At 37.7% G+C, this 23,352-nt stretch overlaps 4 protein-coding genes across 4 annotated transcripts in view; 2 read left to right on the forward strand and 2 right to left on the reverse strand.

The window, feature by feature from the left end:
* LOC114239479 (PX domain-containing protein kinase-like protein) overlaps positions 1 to 23,352 on the reverse strand; it is a 146,776-nt gene that overhangs the window by 20,095 nt on the left and 103,329 nt on the right. The window lies entirely within an intron of this gene.
* stl (ADAMTS metallopeptidase stall) overlaps positions 1 to 23,352 on the reverse strand; it is a 50,549-nt gene that overhangs the window by 3,686 nt on the left and 23,511 nt on the right. Inside the window, exons 2-14 of the mRNA XM_028169518.2 lie at positions 22,136 to 22,208; positions 20,569 to 20,831; positions 19,324 to 20,059; positions 18,778 to 18,883; positions 17,542 to 17,676; positions 8,661 to 8,767; positions 7,875 to 8,017; positions 7,099 to 7,274; positions 6,170 to 6,233; positions 4,323 to 4,437; positions 2,270 to 2,400; positions 1,572 to 1,666; positions 636 to 819 (exon numbers count right to left, since the gene is read on the reverse strand). Of these exons, the coding sequence (XP_028025319.2) occupies positions 636 to 819; positions 1,572 to 1,666; positions 2,270 to 2,400; positions 4,323 to 4,437; positions 6,170 to 6,233; positions 7,099 to 7,274; positions 7,875 to 8,017; positions 8,661 to 8,767; positions 17,542 to 17,676; positions 18,778 to 18,883; positions 19,324 to 20,059; positions 20,569 to 20,831; positions 22,136 to 22,208 (2,328 nt within the window). The remainder of the gene's footprint in view (positions 1 to 635; positions 820 to 1,571; positions 1,667 to 2,269; positions 2,401 to 4,322; positions 4,438 to 6,169; positions 6,234 to 7,098; positions 7,275 to 7,874; positions 8,018 to 8,660; positions 8,768 to 17,541; positions 17,677 to 18,777; positions 18,884 to 19,323; positions 20,060 to 20,568; positions 20,832 to 22,135; positions 22,209 to 23,352) is intronic.
* Positions 10,057 to 17,485, forward strand: LOC149500815 (uncharacterized). The gene has a single exon (XM_089735157.1). The coding sequence runs from the start codon at positions 10,057 to 10,059 to the stop codon at positions 10,921 to 10,923; it is 867 nt and encodes a 288-aa protein (XP_089591283.1). The 3' UTR covers positions 10,924 to 17,485.
* Positions 15,348 to 17,485, forward strand: LOC149500816 (uncharacterized). Its single transcript, XM_089735156.1, has one exon. The coding sequence runs from the start codon at positions 15,572 to 15,574 to the stop codon at positions 17,018 to 17,020; it is 1,449 nt and encodes a 482-aa protein (XP_089591282.1). The 5' UTR covers positions 15,348 to 15,571; the 3' UTR covers positions 17,021 to 17,485.

Raw genomic sequence — 23,352 nt, forward strand, 5'->3', positions numbered from 1 at the left:
TAAGGAATTTAATTTTTGTATAACTAAACAAAGAAAAAAAATCATACAAGTCTTTATTTGTTATAGAAAAATGGATAACAGTGTATCAATTGATAGTTTCTGAAAATTTACAAAATCCTTCATTAAAAATAAAATATACGATAGGTAATATGTTACTGCCATCTACAGGAGCCATGAGAAACTAATCGAATCGAAGCCATCTAGTGGCCGACGCCCGTAAACATTTTTGTTGAGTTGCTTATCTTTAACTAATGTGTTTTATCTATGGTGTGTACTAATTCGGCTGGACGACTCGCGTGTTTAGTTGTAATGTTGACCGCGATAATTCATGCAGCCGTATCATATACTATGAACGCCTCGGCATGGAGCTCTCGTGAGGAGATTCAGCCCCAGTCCAAGGATATCACCCTTGGTAGTGGTAGGACTGTACACCGTTAGGTACACGATCTTTTACTGCACGGAGCTCTCGTGAGGGGATTCAACCCAAAGATACCACTCGGCGCAACGGTAGGACCATACAGCGTTGGTAGCCGATCTGGCTGCTCTTGATCGCAATAGCCCCCCTATCTGTCTGAGCTCTTGTGAGTAGATTCAGCCCCAGTCCAAAAATCCCACCCTTGGTAGTGGTGACGTACCCGGTGTGGGTGTGCGGCGGCGGGCGCGCACAGCTGTATGGAGGTGCGCGGGGAGGTGCGCGGGGAGGCGGCGGCGCGCACGAGGCGCAGGCCGGCGCCGGGCGCGATGCAGTGGTAGTGGCAGCCGCTCGCCGCCACCCACTCGGCCGCGCGCCGCCACGGACCCGACGACTTGCCGCGCGCGCTGCCAACCCAACGAAATCGTGTTTTAGCATTTCTTCAAACTTCAAATGTGAACATTGTGTATATGTCGTGGCCTAAAGGATAAGACGTCCGGTACATTCGTGTGTAGCGATGCACCGGTGATCGAATCCCACAGGCGGGTACCAATTTTTCTAATGAAATACGTACTTAAATAAATGTTCACGATTGGCTGCCACGGTGAAGGAATAACATCGTCTAATAAAAATCAAACCCGCAAAATTGTAATTTGCGTAATTACTGGTGGTAGGACCTCTTGTGAGTCCGCGTGGGTGGGTACCACCACCCTGCCTATTTCTGCCGTGAAGCAGTAATGCGTTTCGGTTTGAAGGGTGGGGCAGCCGTTGTAACTATACTGAAACCTTAAAACTTATATCTCAAGGTATATGGCGCATTTACGTTGTAGATGTCTATGGGTTCCAGTAACCACTTAATACCAGGTGGGCTGTGAGCTCGTCCACACATTTATGCAATAAAAAAAATTAAAAGAAATCACCATTTTATTGAGACTATATTTCATCCTATTTCACCTATTACACCTTATTTCATTTAATTTCACCCCAAATGATTAAAGTCTTAAATTAATCATCTTAGCCTCATTTCGCTTCATACCACGTTTCATATTTTAACATAACGTAAGTAGAAAATTTACTTGCCTTAAAGGTCTTGTTACTGAGTCATAAAATATAAAAAAACAACGATTATTCTTTTGTTTAAAAATGAATGAATACTCACGTCGACTCGGTAGGCGCTGTCTGTAAAGCTTCCCATTCACAGTCGCTCGGTTTTAGCGAGAACTCCGAATCAATGGTCGAAGAGCACGTAAATTTCTGTAAAATAAAATGTAATAATTACGTTGTTGAGCACAACTGTTTTCGAAATAGTCTTTCTCGTTTTGTATCGGAAAACGTGCAATTTTAATTTTGTCGACATCAAAAAGTTCTATTAATTTCTAATCAGTAAATCTCAGAACTAGAATAGAAAATACTCTTAGTTTTCATCGAGAAGCTTATCTGTGTAATTCAAACTTTTTTGTGTTACCAAAGTGATATCCAAGTCGGCATACATTTTTTTATCATATTATTTAAGTAAATTACAAACAAACACGAAGTTCACTTTTTTTTCCTGCCTATGCTGATAGCCTTGAGAGGCTATTTCAGCTTCACCCTAACGTGTGTAGGTGAGCTCACGGGGCTCAAACCGAAAGTGTTGCTAACACTGGCCCTAGCAAGAGCCGTGCTTCGTAGAATCTACCACCGGATCGGAAACGCGGCCCACTGAGAAGATCCGGCGAGAAACTTAGTGAGCTGTGTCTATGGGTTAATTTACCGGGCCCTTCGTCACAAGCGACGGGTTTGACGAGGACGGTGACCGGGGAAGTTTACAAAAGCGTGCCAATACTATCGTACAATGTAATGCCGTTGACCAGATACCTGACATATTCCACTGATACAGAACATCGGAGACACCCTGGAACACGCGGTTCCGTCGGGGAGACTCCAGCCCCGGGACTTGTAGCCGCCGCCGCGCGTGTCGCACCACACTGCGCATGCGCTGCTCACGTCTAACGCACAAACAAGCCGTTATTATTACAGAACAGACGGCGCACACCACAATGTCCATAGACATAGCATTGTGCGAGGTGACCTTACTGTCTCCTGTATACTATCGCACCTCCCGCTAGCAGAGCAGTTCAGCCATACTGTCTAGAACCGCTGCCTTTATAGACATTGTGTTTCCAGAGATCTTTTCTGCCACTTACTGGAATGAATTCCCCTCCAAGGTGTTGCAAGAGCGCTAAGACATGACCTTCTTCAAAAGAGGATTGCGGAGAGTACCGGTAAAATGGGGCGATTAGGGATTGAGAGGCGAATCGGGAAAAAACCGGGAAAATCTTTCGACGCTCAATATAAGTTTTATATTCGTTGCAAAATCTTCCATTTTTTGTAGTTTAATAGTAGAATGTTGAAAGTTCACAAAACAACTCTGAATATGCATGATAATAGCTGCTAACTTATAAAAAATCGCGTTTCAAATTAACTTCCTGTGGTGGTAATTATTTTAGTGCTAGAAACTTTGCTCTCTTTTATTTATTTGATAATAATAGAAGACGACTATGATTTATAAACGTTATTTAGTGTTTGAACCAGCATATATATTAAAGGTAAGTCTCAGTTGTTATTGGTTTTAATGTATTTGATTAAATAAAAATACATGTAAAAATCTGTTGTTTTTGGGGATATTGGGGACGTCTTAGGTACAAATAACAACGAAAAAGGGGTCAATTGGGATGAGAATACGTGAAATGGAAACGACCTAAGTATAAATAGGTACAGGTTTGTAGGGTTGTCTATGTAGTTATAACAATATTTTTTAAATTTGTTGGTAAAAATCTGGTTTATTCGAAGCGAAATTGGGAATAAGTCTTTAGTTGAAATAGATAAGCAATTTAATATAAGTAAGTCATATAGTAGTATAAGTAATATAAGTAAGACATGTAACAAGATCAATGAAATCTCAAGGTGGACAAAAATGTCTAAGTAATACATAATAAAATATTTAATATTTGTTCAGAGTGGGGGTATTCATCTGATTAATCCATAGAATAACGGACACACCTAATCTCTTAACCCAGATAGAAATATCAGCCCCTAAGTACTTACCAAGAACGGAGAAATATAAACCGTTTCTAAGAAAGCCCACTATATATGTATAAATATATATATTTATATTTTTTGTTGTTAATGCACTGTCGATTGCACCTATAATTGAGGTGATGTCTGCCATGTACTTATGCCAGTTTTTCAATTTTTTTTATTGATGATCACTTTGTTGGTGCAACTAAATAAATAAATAAATTAAAACTATATATAAAAATAAAAGTAGTGCCAACCCTAGCAAATTTCTCATTTCGTCCCAATTAACCGCAATTTTCGGGTAAATAGGGATTACACCTATTTTTGCATTTTTTGCTTAAACTGGAATGCTAGTTGCATAATTTTAAATTAGACAACAAAGATGCCCCCAAGACTCAATCATTTTGATCCTGATATAGCATTATATACCTACATCAACAACTACCTTAGAATTGCTCATAAAGTTGGAATTTGTCCCTAATCGCCCCATTTTACGGTACCTACTCAATGGTAGGCAGCGACTTAGCTGTGACCCTTCTTCTTTGTGGGTCGTCCACCTTACGAGGGCACGAAGGGCGCCTAACAACTCAAGAACAGCTGCTTTGCGAATAAATCTACTACCGGATCGGAATCGCGACTCGCTGAGAAGATCCGGCGAGAAACTCAACGGACTAATGCATGGGTATACGTTTACCGGGATCCCTAAACCTGCTCCTAGTGTTAGAGCTGAAGGCGTCTAATGCAAGAGCTATTGGATCTGATGAATCCGTAAGGATGTCGGGAAGCTTCTCGTGACACGTCCCCACCGAGCAAATGGCCGCTAGTAGTAATTATATTAAAACGGAAATACCGTCAGAATCGATCCTCTGTAGTCCGGTTCCGATGAGGTCCGGATCCACGTCCCTGGCCCGCGTGCAGATCTGATCGGCGAATTCTCGGACTGTCATTCGGGGCACGTTGTCACACTACAAGAAAGTGAAATATTGCGAAAACCATTACCCACAAACTATATTCCAACTCTATTCCAATTACGAAGTCCCATTTGACATTATATTAATACTAGCTGTACTCGCGCGCTTCGCTGGGCATTTAAAGATAACATAATTATTTCTCACCTCCACAAAGATTCTCATCATTAACGCTCCCGCAACTGGTGTAGGGAGTCCAACACTCATATTAATATTAGCCTATCCATTAAGTACATGTATTTTCTACATGGATACCAAGTTTCAAGTCAATCGGATGCATGGTTCAGTAGTTATAACGGAACATCCGTAAAAACCACTATAGATTTATATATTAGTATAGATTGTATTATTGTGTGTGTGTGTGTGTGTGTGTGTTAATTAATTGTACAATGATTTAGATTTATTGTGTATTTTTAAATGATGATTTACGATCATCAACAAAAAAATTATTGTTATTTCAAATTATCCGAAACGTGAAGAGTTACGTTCTAAGAACTGTCAAAAGGGACTTCGTAATTGGTTTTTTTTTATTGCTTAGATGGATGGACGAGCTCACAGCCCACCTGGTGCTAAGTGGTTACTGGAGCCCATAGACATCTACAACGTAAATGCGCCACCCACCTTGAGATATAAGTTCTAATATCTCAGTATAGTTACAACGGCTGCCCCACCCTTCAAACTGAAACGCAATACTGCTTCACGGCAGAAATAGGCAGAATAGAGTATAGTCAGACTGGTGTTGGTGAAGGAATCGTTTTGGAGACGAAAAATTGATTACATTGAACACAGTAACAAAGTTCCTTTATCTTCAGTCTTTAACAAAACCTTATTATTAGCGTTCTCTCAAGATGACATCCACAGAAATTGACGCGGCCCGCAAGTTACTTGTTATAATATTCGATACTATTTTACATCAGATGTGATATCATACCATGTCTATGCATATACATCAGTTTTTTATTTATTTATTGCATATATGGGTGGATCAGCTCACGGCCACCTGGTGCTAAATGTTTACCAGAGCCCGTAGACATCTACAGCGTAAAGCCGCCGCCTACCTTGAGATATGAATTCTAAGATCTCAGTATAGTTACAACGGCTGCCCCGCCCTTCAAACCGAAACGCATTACTGCTTCACGGCAGAAATGGGCAGGGTGGTGGTACCAGTATACCAGCACCAGTACGAGTATGCCACTATACACAATAATATTGTTTTTTTTTTCCTACCTAAGCTGATAGCCTTGAGAGGCTATTTCAGCGTAACCGTGGCTGGTAAGTGAGCTCACGGGGCTCAAACCTGATGACGTTGCTAACACGAACCCTAGCAAGAGCCGTGCTTCGCAGAATCTACCACCGGATCGGAAACGCGACCCACTGAGAAGATCCGGCGAGAAACTCAGTGAGCTGTGTCTGTGGGTTAATTTACTCGTCGAGCCCTTCGTCGCAAGCGACGGGTTCGACAAGAACGGTGACCGGTGCTTGAAGTACCTAAAAGCACCGTTAGTGGATCGGGAGGATCCGAGATGACGTGTTTTGGGCGACGTCGACTGCTTTCCATTCTGTCCGCAGGATCGGGAATGTACTATTTGTAATATCCATACGAGCGAGGTCACGGTCACAACTAGTTATGGCCTATAGCTCACGACTTCAACATAGCTATCTAATCATAACCAAAAAAATGTTTACGGACAAAATAGATCCGACCTTATGACTGGTTAGATTAATTTACCTGTTCCGCGTGACAGGACTGATACTTCTTGTCGTGTCCGGGACAAAAGTTGTCGTCGTCGTGTCTGCAAAATTAACACGATCTTTGACCGGGCTGTTGCTATTGGCGTATAAGGTTTCGGAGCATCTACCGTTGACGCAATTGAAGCTTCGGTCTCGTATCTCGAGATGGGTTGACGGCATTCACGTCATGATGTCCATGGGCTCAGGGAACCGTTGTTTTACAATTGAAAACCTAAATTCTTATGTAAAATGTTCATAATAACAAAATTGCGAAGTATATAAGCAAAAATAGATGAAGCAAAAAAAAAACAAAAAATCCTTTCCTCTATGGATGAGTTCATGGAGGTGTATCCGAAGGAGGATCGACGTCAAGCGAAGCGTCATGCCAAATGCATGTATAAGAGCTTCGACACCACATAATGTGGGATAAGAGCTAGAAGAAGAAGAACCCAGGGAACCAAAATGTAGAAAATAATGTCAAGGACTTCGCATCTAAGATACACGAACAAGTGCTCTAATAGTAAATTTACAATGTCATACACGCACGTGTCATATACACATGCTTATTACAATGTCATTCGTGAATGCCACAGGTAAACCAGTCTAGACTTTTTTTTATTGCTTAGATGGGTGGACGAGCTCACGGACGAGCACCTAATTTTAAGCGGTTACCGGAGCCCATAGACATCTACAACGTAAATACGCCAGCCACCTTGAGATATGAGTTCTACGGTTTCAGCATTACTGCTTCACGGCAAAAATATGCTGGGTGGTGGTACCTACCCGTGCGAACTCACAAGAGGTCCTAGTAATTACGCAAATTATAATTTTGCGGGTTTGATTTTTATTACACGGAATTATTCCTTCGCCGTGGAAGTCAAGTCAGTTACCGTAACAAATAACTGTTCTACCGAGAAGGTTCGTCACCTGTGCCAGTTGCAGCGCCGAGTGGCCACGGAGACGCCGGCCGCGGCGGGCGCCAGCGCGTCGTCCAGCAAGCAGGCGGACGCGCACTCGGACCACGCGCCCCACCGCCCCCAACGCCCCGCACCGCCCCGCGCGCCACGCCCGCCCCGCTCCGCGCACTCCCCGCCGCGACAATACTATACATAGATATGACACAGTGAAGTTCAATGAACGGTCACCAGGTTAGAGCCTCGTGAGCTCAACAACTCTTTCGGTGAATCTAGTGTGACCCCTATAGATCATTAGAACGGGTAGGAAAAAAAATTCAATGAACCTTTTGCATTACCGAACTCATTGCCATTAAATTATGTATTTGTTGGGGTTATCAGTGCCCATAGACATCAACAACGTAAATAGAACCACCCACTTCGAGATCTGAGTTCGAAGGTCTCAGTTTTTATAGTACAACAGTTGCGCCGCCCTTCAAACCGAAACGCATTACTGCTTCACGGCAGAAATAGGCAGGGTAGTAGTACCTACTTTACTATTTATTGTGTTCCGTCTATTAAATATACCTAATATGCAGTGATGACTTTAAATAATAAAATTAAAATTTCATAGCAGCTAACATAATATGTATCGTATCGCTATCTCGCTCGCACTCCCTCATCAATGGCGGTGACGTCATAAACTGCAATGGCTTCCTTTCGATATTCCGCAATCGCGACTCCTAAGTCTATGTGCTACTTGCCGAAAAACCTACCGCTAAAGCTCTTCAACGAATACCTTCTACTCACCATATCGTCGCCACACTTAGTTCCTTCTAGGGCTGGATGGGAGGTCCACGTGTACCTCTCCCTCTGACAGTGGAGGTCCCGGCAGATGTCCTCTAAGTTCTGCGCTGCCGAGTGCCTGCTGCCTCGACCGTATTTTAGCATACCTTAGAAAGTTAAATGGACAATACGTCAAATACTCATTCTCTTGTTACCACGCGGATGTCATAAAATTTAGAAATAAAAGAAAATTTTAAGAAAGAAAAACACTAAAGTTATGGAAAATTAAGGATAATTCAAAAACTACTGCTGATCAGATTTAAACAAAATTTCATGATGAAATTCGGTTCATCTAGAAATAAGTTTTGAAATACGCAATACAACACAGTCGAATTGAGAACCTCCTCCTTTTTCAAAGTCGGCTAAAAAGAGGAAGCGTGAAATATTGAATTAAAAACTGAATCATTTCAATCTTATCTTTAAGTGTTTTATAGTTTTTAGAGTATAATACTAGATGGAAAAAATATATTTTATTGCACATTGAAACGCAGTTAACATTGAAAATAGTCAATAGATAGCTATAATTAAAGAATAGGCGTTCTCTTGTCGCTAAAAGTGATCTCTTCTAGACAATTGTTTTATTTACAGAAAATTTTAAAAAGATACAACAGGTATGTTGCGCTATACTGCTACTAACAATATTAACAATTTACAATAATAATAGTAGAACAACAAATTGTAATTCATAATAAGCTTGCAATTGAATTGAAGATCTTTAAACTTTTCAATATTAATAATAGTATGTCTTACATTGTTGATCGGCGTCAAATCTCTCCCCTGGCAGGATTCCCTCTGCGCTGTGGTCCAGCTGGCCAGCTGAGTTCCCGTGGTCCAGCAGACACCGAGACTGGACAGTGCTGAAACATTCAATCTCATTGCAAGACCAGTTTCAACAAACAAACAGATCGAACTATACGTGGCATTCGTGGATGTATGAGATCTTGTCTAACGCCGATAGATGATCTATATGAATTCACAAGAGATTCCTCACACCCCTCCCAGTCACCCCTCTTGGCTGAACCCTTGCTCCCTCACCTCTCGTAGTGAAACTGGGAAAGCCTCCGTGCCAGCAGAAAAAAAAAAGATTCCTCAATGATGAAAACCTTTTTTCATAGCTATCAAATTCTTTTAAAACTTCTTTCGTTTTGTGTGATCTGAAAAATTAACAAAATGTCTCGTTGTTATGTTATGCCCCTCACACTAGTACCTAAGTCATATATCAATTCTCATAAACACATAATGTACTCTAACTCTTAGTTCTTAAGTTCTAAATCATGTTACTATATAACATACTTATTTCCTCATGTTACTAAATCATATGTATATTGTTTACTTTACATCAGATCTTCAGTTGGAATTAGAACATTATTTAATATTGTATTCCTTTCACATCGGTAAAATTCCGTCATTTACTAATTGTGTCCTTACGGATTCTAAATATGTTTACCAATAAGGTTCATAGTCTAAATGACTCATTTACTAATTGTTTAGTAAATACTATTCATGTATAAATTCTCTTTCTCCTTGAAACTAAGAAGTTCGTCATCAATCTTCAAGCTCATAACATCGTAACTCTGTCCGTGTAACATCAGATTTTTGTAAAGGATAAATAAATTCAGTGTATATTAAAATAAAGTTTTTTTTTTAAAACTACAAAACCGCTCACCGCGTAACAAATTTGGCGCAGACGGTAGGATTCCGCATAGAAATATCGCCAAGACGAGGTTTTAACGTGCATCACCGCATCGCGACGGGACTCACATCGCCAAGCAACAGCAGCAGCAGCAACTACGGGACACACATCGCCCAGCAGCAGCCAGCAACCGCAAGACGACGTGAATCAAGCACGGTAGCTGAAGGCTTTTGAAATAACTTCGCCGAACAGACGAGAGCCCACATGCAGAATCTAATTTTTATTGTACTGTGGTAAGTGGTTTTTATATGCTCTGAATTCATCCTTAATCCTTAATCTGTTACACATTCCTAAATCTCTTTCCTAAATCATATATATTGAACAAAATCTTAAATCAAATCTTAAATCTTTAATCATCTTAAATCATCATAAATCAAATCAAATTCGCGACTTTTGGTAGAATTTTTTCATTATTTCTTAAATTATACATTTTCTTAAATCAAGCCATTCAAAATGTTTAGCGCAGAAAACAAAAATATGGCTTTAGAAATTACGATTGCTACACTCTTACAATTAATACCAGAATTCAATACATCATCTCCTAGCCAAGTGTATCGATTCATCAGATCGTGCGACTCCGCGTTTAGTTTAGCTTCTGTTCAACAACAGATGGTTCTTTTAATATACGCGTTAAATAAAATCACAGGGCCAAGTTCATCAGACGTTCATGCCAAACAGTTTTCAACGTGGTCTGACTTAAAATGCTTCCTAATACAAAAGTTTTCTCAAACCAAAACGTTAGGACATCTTATGTTAGAACTACAATCTATGTTTCAACAATCAAAAGAAACTGTAACTGACTATTTTCTTCGCGTGAATCTTTGTCGAAGTAAAATAATAGAAAAACTGTGTATCGAATATAACGATAACACCCTAGAAGGACGTAAAATTACTGCTGAGGAAACAGCTCTCAATGTTTTTATTAACGGCTTAAACTCTGACATAGGCGTAATGCTTAGAACCAGAGATTTCAACAATCTAACTGACGCCGGAAATTTTGCTATACAGGAAGAGAAAATTCGAAATATGAACAGTGCTAGACAAAAACTTTTTAATATGAACTCTAGCACAATTCCATATCAAAATCATGGTCAATCCAGACATATTCGAACTCCACAACCAAACTCTGGCAACCATAATGTTTCAACTCCCTTAAAATCATGTAACTATTGCAAGAAGCCAGGTCATTTAATTCAAGAATGTCGTAAGAGACAATACAACGAAAGAAATAAACAAAATCCCAATTCAATCAAAATTAATAATTTAAACTCGCAGGCGGCCGAGCTCACGGGCAATGCTTCGGAAACCGCGAATATCTAAAGCCCAATATTAGATCTAACGACGTTCTAAATCAATCTAACAAACACAATGAGCAAAAAGCTTTAAACTATAAAAATCAAATTCAGGTCACAGAAAATAATGTTGTTAATTCAGTTCATCGGGAACAAACAGCTATTTTCACCCCTCAGTTCGAGAACAGTAACTCACATAGTTCAGCAGTCTATCGGAGACAACTTAGTGACGTTGCGACTCAAACCGAAGACAGTGACTTCGAGATCTTTGTAAGCCCTAAAGCTTTTTCAACACAAAAATCATCAGAACCTCTTGACAAAATCACAAAATCAAATTCTAAATCGAGTTCTAAACGAAAATCAAATTCTAATTCTAAATCAAAAACTAAATCTAACCCTAAATCAAAAACTAAATCTAATTCTAAATCGAATCCTAAATCTAACGAAATCATTAATTTGAATTCGCAGTCAAAATCGACTTCTAGCTCTGAAAAACAATCTAATATAGAAACTTACAAAATATCATCATTCAATGTACCACCAGAAAATCTACTTTATTGTAAGTTTCACATCGAAGGACAACCAGTAACCCTTCTTATCGACACAGGCGCTGCTATTTCTGTTATTAATAGAAACAAAATAGGTACAGCCCCTCTAGATGAATCGAACATCGTGTCTATTGTGGGAATATCTGGAACTAACTCTACCATTCGTAGTTTTGGTACAGCACAACTGTCCCTCGATAATCTATCAAAATTCAAATTTCACGTTGCTAACTTAAATATCAGTGTAGATGGTATTTTAGGTAACGATTTTATGAACAAATTCAATGCTACAATTTATGTTCAATCTAAGACCATGCGTCTTAAAGACAAAAATTATAAGTTAACAACTCTCGGTGATAAAGATGAGTCACCGTCCGATTGTAAACAAGTTCTAGGAAAGCGATCTGAAACGGTGATCGCTTGTTTTACAAAAGACATATGTAATGGTAACGCGTTCGTCGAAAAACAATCCCTAGACAAAGAGTTGACCATACCGAATGCACTTATCTCAGTTTCCAATGGAAGATTCCTCATAACTTGTGTCAACTCAAGCGACCGTGATAAGACGATCACATCATTACCATTAGTAGAAACTAAATCGTTATCATTAATTAATAACTCAAATAATGCTAATTCACAAATAAACTTTACAAACTCATTAAATAATGGCGTCCACGATAAACGAGATAAAGTTCGTCAACTCGTGAGAACTGACCATCTAAATAACGAAGAACTAAAATCTCTAGACAAAATTATTTCAAAATTTTCAGATATCTTTTATTTAGAAGACGAACCTCTGTCTTTTAGTAACAATACAAAACATTCAATTCCTACTACTTCTGACATTCCGATTAATACCAAAACGTATAGGTTTCCTTTTGTTCATCAAAAAGAGGTAAAATCTCAAGTTGAAAAAATGCTAGACCAAAAAATTATTCAACCTAGTTCATCTCCATGGAGCAGCCCCATTTGGGTTGTCCCTAAAAAGTCTGACGCTTCTGGTAAACAGAAATGGCGTGTAGTTATAGACTACAGGAAATTAAACGAAATCACTATTGGAGATAGTTACCCTTTGCCAAACATCACCGATATCCTAGACAAGTTAGGTCATTCTATTTATTTTACTACCCTAGATTTAGCATCAGGTTTTCACCAAATTGAACTTGATGAAAAGGATATTCCTAAGACAGCATTCAGTACTCCTTATGGTCACTATGAATTTTTAAGAATGCCCTTTGGACTCAAAAATGCTCCAGCTACTTTCCAACGCGCTATGGATAGCGTTCTGTACGGATTGCAGGGAGAGCGTTGTTTTGTGTACTTAGATGATATAGTCGTTTTTGCTTCTAGTCTTCAGGAACATGAACAAAAACTAACTGAAGTCTTAGAACGACTCCGTAAATATGGTCTCAAAATTCAACCCGACAAGTGTGAATTTATGCGCAAAGAAGTTGCCTATCTAGGCCATATCATCACAAATCAAGGCGTGAAACCAAATCCTGAAAAGGTTTCAGCAGTTAAAAACTTTCCTATCCCCAAATCGTGTAAAGATATAAAATCATTCCTAGGTCTCGCAGGATACTATCGTAGATTTATACCTAACTTTAGCAAAATCACTAAACCTTTAACGAGCTTACTCAAGAAAGATGTTCCATTTATATGGAGTAAAGATCAGCAGTCAGCATTCGATAAATGTAAAGAAATTTTAACCATGACTCCAATTCTTCAATATCCCGATTTCAACAAAGATTTCGTATTAACTACCGATGCATCGTTACATGCTATTGGTGCTATCCTCTCACAGGGAGATATTGGCAAAGATTTGCCAATCGCGTATGCCTCACGTACTTTAAATAAAGCCGAGTCTAATTATTCAACTATCGAAAGAGAGTTGCTTGCCATAGTGTGGGCAGTTAAGCATTTCAGACCTTATCTCTTCGGAAGAAGATTCAAAATCGTTACTGACCACAAACCTCTGACGTGGTTATTTTCAATCAAAGATCCAGGCAGTCGTCTCGTAAGATGGCGTCTCAAGCTCGAAGAATACGAGTACGAGATAGTTTATAAAGCAGGAAAAATGAATACTAATGCGGACGCTCTGTCTCGTCCAGCTATTATGAACTCTAACGTAATAGATTTAAGTCAAGATGATCAAGACGATTATCTACAAATAAATTTTGAACATTACAAATCCTTAGATCGTACCAATATAAATACTTCTTTTACTAAAATGTCTCCAGATCAATTGTTAGATGTTAAGCACAAAAATATATTTATTCCTATGTCATGTGAACCTCCTTCACAAAATAATCTATTTCATGAAGCTATCAGTTTATGTTCACAAACTGAATCATTTTTAGAAAATCAAAAATCTCTATACGAAGTATATTTGTTAAATTCAAATCATAATCAAAATTTATTCTTTACATGCACTAGACCCAGACACTTCGATCCTTGGGATTCTGAAAGTTATTTTAAATCTCTTCTCTCATGTCTCCAAAAACATGAAATCGATACATTGTACGTTCCAGATCTTAAAAATGATAATACGTGTAAACTAGAAATCAACGAACAATTTTATATATCTTCATACATCGCTGAATCATACAATTGTAAAATTATAATTTGTGAAAATAAAATATGTTATCCTAAGCCCGAAGAAATTCCTAATATTCTAAAAACCTATCACGATGAACCTCTATCAGGACATCGTGGAGTCTCAGAAACAACTAGAAAAATTCGTGATGAATATTTCTGGAAAGGAATGACAAACGACATTAAAGAATACATAGAATCATGCGTCGTTTGCCAAAGAAATAAAATTCAACGTAAATCCTTTAAAGCACCTATGGTCATAACCTCTCAATCTACTGAACCATTTGAACGTATATCAATGGATTTAGTATCATATTCAGAAATTAGTGACAATAATAACAAATATGTCATAACGTTGCAAGACGATCTCACAAGATTTGTTCAAGCATATCCTATTCCTGACAAAGAAGCAGTCACTATTGCTAAACAAATCTTACATTTTTGCCAACACTTCGGTGTTCCAAAGCGTTTTCATTCGGATCAAGGTACCGAATTTACCAATAACATTCTTAAGCAATTAACAAAATTTCTCGGATGTAATCATACATTCAACACAGCATATCATCCTCAAACAAATGGCGCTCTCGAACGATTCCATGCGACTCTTCGAGATCATATACGCATGTATTGCAATCGTCGTCATAAAAATTGGGACCAAATCATCCCTCTCGCTATTTTATGTCATAATACCTCAGTTAACTCTTCCACGGGTTATACTCCTCACGAACTCTTATTTGGTTTTAAGCCTCGTCCGTTCTACTCGCTAAAACCAATCTCTGATTACACAGCTTGCGATTATTTAAAAGATTTAAATGAACGTTTAAAGGTCTCTAGAGAAACTGCTTTACAAAATTTAGAAAAGATGAAAGAAAAAGCGAAAGAACGCTATGACAATCAAATTAAGAATTCTGTAGAATATAAAATAGGTTATAAAGTTATGCTAAAAGTTCCTAATCCTAACAATGTAGATCCTAAATGGGAAGGCCCATACGAAATAGTTCGCGTTGGCTTCAATGAAAATTTCCTAATTAAAAAGGGTGGAAAAACCCAATTAGTTCACTCAAATCGTCTTAGACCTTATTCTAATAAACGATAATTCATCCTAAATTCTAATATTTTAAAAATTAAAAATTTACGTTAAAATTATAATCTACTATATTTCATATTCTTTTTTTAAGTTAGAAATATTTCTTTACAGGATAGGCCAATTTACAGCCATCCAAAATACAAATTATTTTATACAATCCCTACCAAATCCTTATATTAGTTTTATTATTAGTTCGATTTTTAAAATGTTTATATACCTACACATTTACAAAATTTACAAATTTATTCAACATTCTATACAAAATCGTTATAATCGAAAACCGACTTTCGGAATTAAACCTTTACTTAGGCAAAAATTCACGAATCAAACGAGAATTGTTTGATGGCCTTAGCTCTGTTCTGAAATGGTTAATCGGTACACCTGATGCACAGGATGCTGAACATTATAATGAATGCATCAATTCTTTAGAAAAACGAGAATTAGATGTAATGAATCTAATGCAAAAACAATTACAAATTACATCTTCTACAATTAAAAACTTTAATGAATCTATATTCAAAATCACATACGACGAACAAATTATCAATGAAAATATTAATCGTCTAAACGAATATATTAACACTACAAAGAATACTGTATTCGATATTAAAATAAGTGAAGAAATTTCCACAATTTCCCTGCAAATTCTAGAATTAGTAACTAACTTAGAAAACGATATAAACGATTGTCTAACTAGTATTCTTTTTGCTAAATCAAATACTGTTCACCCATCGATAATTTCTCTCAGGCGTCTCTACGAAGAGCTTCTATTGTCAAATCATGTTAGAACAAATAAACGCTTAGTCACATCCGTAACATTAGATAATATTCATACCTTATTAGATTCTTCTACCTTATCAGCTTATGTTTACTCAAATCGCCTCGTATACATCTTAGAATTTCCCTTAGTTACAATCGATAATTTTAAATTATATCATATTTATTCAATCCCTGTACAACATCCTAATTCCTCATATCACTCCACCATCCTACCAGAGCATATATTCTTAGCCACTAATCAAAATCAGGAAAAGTATATTTCTACAAGTTCGTTGGAAAACTGCAACAATTTCGCATCGAGACAACGATTATGCAAAAATATGGTCGTCTATGAGTCTACCTCAAGACCAATATGTGAACTTGAAGTTCTGCTAACAAAATCAAAATCAATTCCTAAATCATGCACTGTCACATCATTTCCTGCGGAAATAGCAACGTTTCAGCAGTTAGAAAGTGATAAATGGCTCTACGTATTAAGCACGGAAACTCAATGTGTACTTCAATGTAATGGTGAAGTGTCGAACCACAAACTCTATGGATCAGGAATCATAACGCTGCCAGCATCTTGCAAGCTCCATACTGGCTACAGCACGCTCACAGCATTTAAATCATCAAATGAAAACATCACATATCCAATCGTCACACCGGATATAACAACTGACGATTGTTTCCAAGAATTAAAAAATGTTGAAATACCACATCTAATTCCAATTCCAATCAATGAGATCCCGTTGGACTCATTACAACAAATCAAGCACCATATTGACAAATATTCAGAGGAAATTAAGAAAATCAAAACACAAAATTTCATGAAGAAACATGAATCAAGTTTTTCATGGATCTATTTCTCGATCGGAATCACAATGCTTACATACATCTTATACAAAGTCTTCAAGAATTTTCCATGTTCATTTGCGACCCGAAGAAAGTCAAATAGTGGATGTATCCAGATTTTCAACAATTGCTTTGATAATTCTTCAAGAAGAAGAAATACACAAATTTCAATTCCAATGGCCAATATAGGTCATCCTGCATCATGCATCTCCGACGACGAAGATGACATCGAAAATCCAGAAAATTCTCAAAGTTCGAGCACCAACGCTCAACCTTTGTTTTAAGGGGGGAGGTGTTATGTTATGCCCCTCACACTAGTACCTAAGTCATATATCAATTCTCATAAACACATAATGTACTCTAACTCTTAGTTCTTAAGTTCTAAATCATGTTACTATATAACATACTTATTTCCTCATGTTACTAAATCATATGTATATTGTTTACTTTACATCAGATCTTCAGTTGGAATTAGAACATTATTTAATATTGTATTCCTTTCACATCGGTAAAATTCCGTCATTTACTAATTGTGTCCTTACGGATTCTAAATATGTTTACCAATAAGGTTCATAGTCTAAATGACTCATTTACTAATTGTTTAGTAAATACTATTCATGTATAAATTCTCTTTCTCCTTGAAACTAAGAAGTTCGTCATCAATCTTCAAGCTCATAACATCGTAACTCTGTCCGTGTAACATCAGATTTTTGTAAAGGATAAATAAATTCAGTGTATATTAAAATAAAGTTTTTTTTTTAAAACTACAAAACCGCTCACCGCGTAACATCGTGATAAGACTCACTCCAGAAACTTCTGTAGGTAGTTCTTGCTGCACTGCGACCAGGTAATCTTCCCGCTCCCAAGAGTCGGGCTCATGAGGAACGCGCTGGGATCACACCCATTGTCGGCAGACGGTCCATCGTGCCTCATGCCCAAACTGAAAACCAATATAGAAGTTCAAAATAGAAATGGGGGCATAATTTCTTTTATTTTTATTTTAACTGAATCTGTGGTGTGGGGTGAAAGGATATTTGGTAGAACAACATTTTTGCAACTTCACAGGAGACCTATTTAAAGTTCAAAAGTTCAAAAATTGGAAAAATATGTATAAAAAAAAATTTCTTCAGTTATTCGAATGGAGTAAACTTAATTGAAGTTCAATTAAAAACATTGAATCGTTGATACTAATACCAAATTAAACGCACCTTTAATTAAAAAGCGAAATGGAGCTTAAATAGCTCTCCACCCCTCGATAAATGAGCAAAAGCAAAACAAAATTTCAACTGATCTTTAATAAAATTTGACTATGCTTGGATAAGTAGTGATCGTAGGGGCCTAAAAGATAAGACGCCCGGTGCATTTGTATCAAGTGATGCGACTGTATCGATGTTCGAATCCCGCTGGCAAGTACTAATTTTTCTAATGAAATACGCTCTGGACAAATGTTTACTATTGATTTCCACGGCGAAGGAATAACATCGTGTAATAAAAATCAAACACACAAAAAATGTAATTTTCGTAATTAATGGTGGTATGACGTCAGTCTTGTCAGTCCACAGGGCTATCTTAGCTAGAAATTTCTGCTGTGAAGCAATAATGCGTTTCGGTTTTAAAAGTGACAATGATGGTTTACTTTTTTTTCCCTAACAATTCTAGTAACTTCGAGGGGTTATTCTAGATTCATCGAACTAGTAGGTGTGCTTGCGGGGTTCAAACCTGACGTTTTGCTATCACGAAACCTAGCAAGAGCCGTGCTTCGCAGGATCTATCACCGGATCGGAAACGCGATCGACTGAGAAGATCTGGCGAGAAACTCAGTGGACTGTTTCTGTGGATTAATTTATTCGCCAAGTCCTTCGTCGCAAGCGAAAGGTTCGACGAGAACGACGTACGCTTGGGGTACCTAAAAATACCGTTAGTGGATCTTGAGGATCCGAAATGACGTATTTTGGGCGACGTTTATTGTATAACTAACTACTTCCTTTAAAACTCTAGCTACAAATGATCTAGACTCCGCGTTGAGATTGAAAATACGAACTTGTGTCCAATTTCATGTGCCACGACATAAACGCTTTCGAAATGCCTTCCTTCGTTCACGGTGCAACTGCTTGTTACAGTACACATACCAGCCACTGGAGCTAAGCCTGAAAAAAAGGAGATTAATCTGAGGAAACTTGCCTAATTCACCAATTCTCATAGCCCATAATTACTTTCGTACAGTGTGGTATTAAGTTTAAACCACTAAAATTATTACTGGATCTTCTCTGTATTCTTATCTGGTGGTGTATTGAGCGAACCACTGCTCTTGCTAGAGCAGATATTAGCAAGTCCTCTCAGGCTGAACTCCGTGAGCTCACCCAGTTACATTATAGAGGCCAGCTTTGAGTGCAGTACTGTCTCTCTGTGAGCTTTGGATCCAAAGTACCACCTCTAGGTGCCTTATGGTTGCAGAATGAATCAATTTTTTTTTACACTACGCGGTTTCAATATTCTCTTGTTTGAACCTTAATGTTTGAAACATGCGTTTCGGCATATTTTTTTAAAACGATTTATTCAAGATCATTAGATAATGTTTTTTACTCACCAACGACTTGACTGCTAACTTTGCCATTTTTATTCACAACATACAAATCCAGACCGGTCAGTATCAAAGCATGGTCCCAATGCAGCGGATCGTTGTCTCCAGGTGGGTTTTCCAATCGTTGCCATGTGCAGAAATTACTTAAAAACCTATCTATATCGTGTGGTCTTTTCAAATTCGCAGGATCTTCATGTAATATTTCAAGTCTTTTCAGTATAAAATTGACCGGCCTTCCTAGAGATGGGTCATGGTATAACAATTGGACTGCATTTATCATAGCTAATACAAATCTAACTAATTCTCTTTCTGTGTCTTTAGGAAAATTCAATGTCATATGTTTGTATAAGTCCCTATCTACAAAGACGGCTGTTTCGACGAAAATCGCTGGTTGAATTGCCCGTTTCTCTCTTATAGGTTGGGTCGCTAGTTTCTCAATAAACTTTCCTATTGTCCTATTTCTGTGAGCTAAATTCAGCTTGAATTCTTTTAATCTTGTATTATCCGGTTTATTTTCAGTTATAATATTCCTTTTTCTTCTGTGCTTGGTCCATAATTTTTGATCTACCAAAGTTGTATTTATTTTATCTTTCTCTACGCATGAAACGTTTTCTTCTAGGTGGTTATTGGTATCGACCATACGTCTTTTGATTATAATATGTGCTTTTGTATCATCCGTGTGGAACCTTTCTGGTAACGGATGTATTAAATAGTAACTATCATTAGATTTGACTACGCCTCTCTGAAAAATTAGTATTTATTTATTCTTATTACTGCCAATAAATCAAACTCATAGCAATCGGAGACTGGCCGTATAACGCTCTGCTTAGGATTTGTTCTGATGATCATATGTACGTACTACATATTGTATTCACGAATGCTCTGGGCTACTAACTAAATAACAACGATTTATTATTATGTATCTTTATTTCAATAAAGGAACCATACTTTTGTTAGTAAATATTACTTATTATCTATATCCATATCTATGTTAGTACCTTAAAAACCTAACACATAACTATTTGACTATTCATTACATATTTTTTTCCCAAATGCCTACTGGAATGGCTATTAATTAGCAGTTCCTCGATCTTGCTCGATATGATGTTCAGAAGACTGTTGTCACTTTCACGCACTCCGCGCAATATCGACGCCCATCTCTTTTGCATTATTGAAGCATTTAGCTCGTTTGTTAACAAACCTACCTTTAGCGTAAGCTATTTAAATATAAAAGTACATGTAAAAACTCACAATATTTTCACAAATAAACAAAGCAGCGTTATCGCTACCGTAGTAACACATGTCCAACTCATCGTCAGCATGCGCGTCAACGACTAGATCAGTATTGTTCGACCATCTTCGCAGCATGAGGAAGTGCGGGTCTAGGAAACTGTTTCTGAGCTTAAGCTTAATATCTAAATGCCCTTTCAGTTCGGCAATGCTATTGTCGTTATTACCGAGTGACCTTTTGTATCGACGTGGTCGGTTTAAATGCGCAACTTCGAAATGTGCTTCTGTAAAAAAACAAATAATGATTTCAATTTTTTTTATTGCTGTATAGGCAGACGAGCATACGGCCCACCTGATGGTGAGTGGTTACCGTCGCTCATGGACGTCATCAATGCCAGGGGCAGAGCCAAGCCGCTGCCTACCGTTTAATACTGTAATAATTTGCATAGGCACATGAAAAAGCTCACAGCTTAACTAGTAATTACATGAATACTGGAGTCTATAGAAGATATTGCAATCTGATTGCTACCTTGAGTATGGTATAACGGCTCCAAAAATAATAGGTACCTATAGTTCAAAAGCGGTACTATAAAGAATTACTACTGGTAGGACCTCTTGTGAGTTCGCACGAGTAGGTACTACCACCCCGCCTATTTCTGCCGTGAAGCAGTAATGCGTTTCGGTTTGAAGGGTGGGGCAGCCGTTGTAATTATACTGAGACCTTAGAACTTATATCTCAAGGTAGGCTGGCGTATTTACTTTGTAGATGTCTATGGGCTCCAGCAACCGCTTAACACTAAGCGTGCTATGAGCTCATCCATCCATCTAAGCATTAAAAAAAAATCTGTTTATATTTCGTGTTTCATTGACCCATTAGCTATATGGAAGACTATCATGAAATTAATTGCAACTAAGGTATCGTTATAAGCCTGACCGTTATTATTGCGTACGCTGAATTAAATTAAAGCCATTACATAATTAGTGCGTTATGCGACTTCAAATAAGTTATTGTGTAATGGTAATTCGATTAAAATTAAATTCTTAAAATAATTGCAAGTGAAGCTATAACAATTATTTTAGATGTTATCACCATTGATATCGAAATTAAATCAAATAATAGTATAAAATCAGTTTAAAGGATCTAATTAATTAAAAAAAAACTTTTTTATTTTAGATTTTTATATATAAAATAAATAAGTTATAATAAATAAATATATATTTACTAACGATCACGCCACGTTAACTGGTCCCGTGCTAAGTTCGTAAAGAACTTGTGTTACAGGTACCAGATAACGGAAATCAATGTAAGATTTTTATTATACACTTACATATATATAATATACATCCATAGCCCTGAAAAAGACATTTTATATTTATCATACAAATATCTTCCCTTGGCGGGATTCGAACCCGCGACCCCCTTGTGTAGTGACCATGTCACTTACCACTACACCAGACGGCCGAAACCGTAAAAGAAGTTTTAATTATGTCTGGTGAATCGTGTAACCCGAAGAAAATACTTTAAAAACTCTAGTGAGCGTAATTTAAAAAAAAAAAGATTTTATAGCTAATAAACAATCATAATTACCATGTGGTCGACTTCCTAGTAAAAAGGTCTTCTCGGCTTCTGTCAAATATTTTAAGAGTTCTTTTGAATAGATCTGAAACGAAAGAAGAACCTTCGATCAATTTGATTAATGATTTGCATTGAACATTTTTTACTGCTTAGATCAACGGACGAGCTTCACGGCCCAGCTGGTGTTAAGTGGTTACTAGCGCCCATAACCATCAACACCATTAATGGAGTCATTAGACCGGGACGAGTTCTAAATCTCAGTTTTATAATTCACGGCTTCCAAGCCCTTCAAACTGAAACGCATTATTGATTCAGGGCAGTAATAGTGTCTGCACTCCCAAGACCCCTGTTAACGCCTAATAAATTCTAATGAGCAATGTTAACATTTTTATTTATGTTTACCTACACCATTACACTTTTATTATTCGCCGGGCCAAGCTAACTTGTTCGCAACATAAAAATCCATCATCCAACAACCATCCAACAACCCCGTATCACCAGTAAAATAGCTGATGATAAATATTTTTCTAATTGCGTAATTTTAAAGCGAAAGTGCAAGAAGTCGTCGGAACGCTAGGATCTCCGAATACACAATAGGAGTCGTCACGGGTGGACTGTTTATTACGTTATTATAATAAGCGCAAACGTTGCCAACGAACCTTTCCCAATTCAAATCTAGATTATCTGTAACCGATAAGCCAAATCGATCTTGATTAGTGCAACCTCGTAATAAAAGTATAGTAGAGAAACTTAGTTAGGAATTTGGTGAATTTAACACAAATTTACCATTTAATGATTTGAGATTATGGCATTAGACACAAACTAGCTACACTAGTTTAATGAATACAGAAATATCTCCGATGAGACTCAACTGTTAGTTTCAGTTCTTGAAGCTTGTAGTTACAAATTTATTATAGCAAATAAATACATAGTTATTGCCCTTGTAGGCAGATAATCATATGACCAACCTGATGGTGACTAGTCACCGTCGCTCATAGACTTCAGCAATGCCAGGAGCAGAGCCAAACTGCTGCCTTTTTTTTCCTTTTTTTTTTATTGCTCTTGTAGACAGACGAACGTACGGCCCACCTGATGGTGAATGGTTACCGTCGCCCATGGACTTCAGCAGTCCCAGGGGCAGAGCCAAGCCACTTCCTAGCTAAGCTGATAGCCTTGAGAGGCTATGTCAGCGTAACCGGGCGGCTGCTGCCTACCGTTAAGTACTCTCC

This window comes from Bombyx mandarina, chromosome 19 (genome assembly GCF_030267445.1).
Source record: "Bombyx mandarina strain Sakado chromosome 19, ASM3026744v2".
NCBI classification, from domain to species: domain Eukaryota; kingdom Metazoa; phylum Arthropoda; class Insecta; order Lepidoptera; family Bombycidae; genus Bombyx; species Bombyx mandarina.

What these genes read in the sequence shown, in the direction of transcription:
- LOC149500815 (XM_089735157.1), top strand. Translation starts at nt 10,057, where the DNA reads ATGTTTAGCGCAGAAAACAAAAATATGGCTTTAGAAATTACGATTGCT.
- LOC149500816 (XM_089735156.1), top strand. Translation starts at nt 15,572, where the DNA reads ATGAATCTAATGCAAAAACAATTACAAATTACATCTTCTACAATTAAA.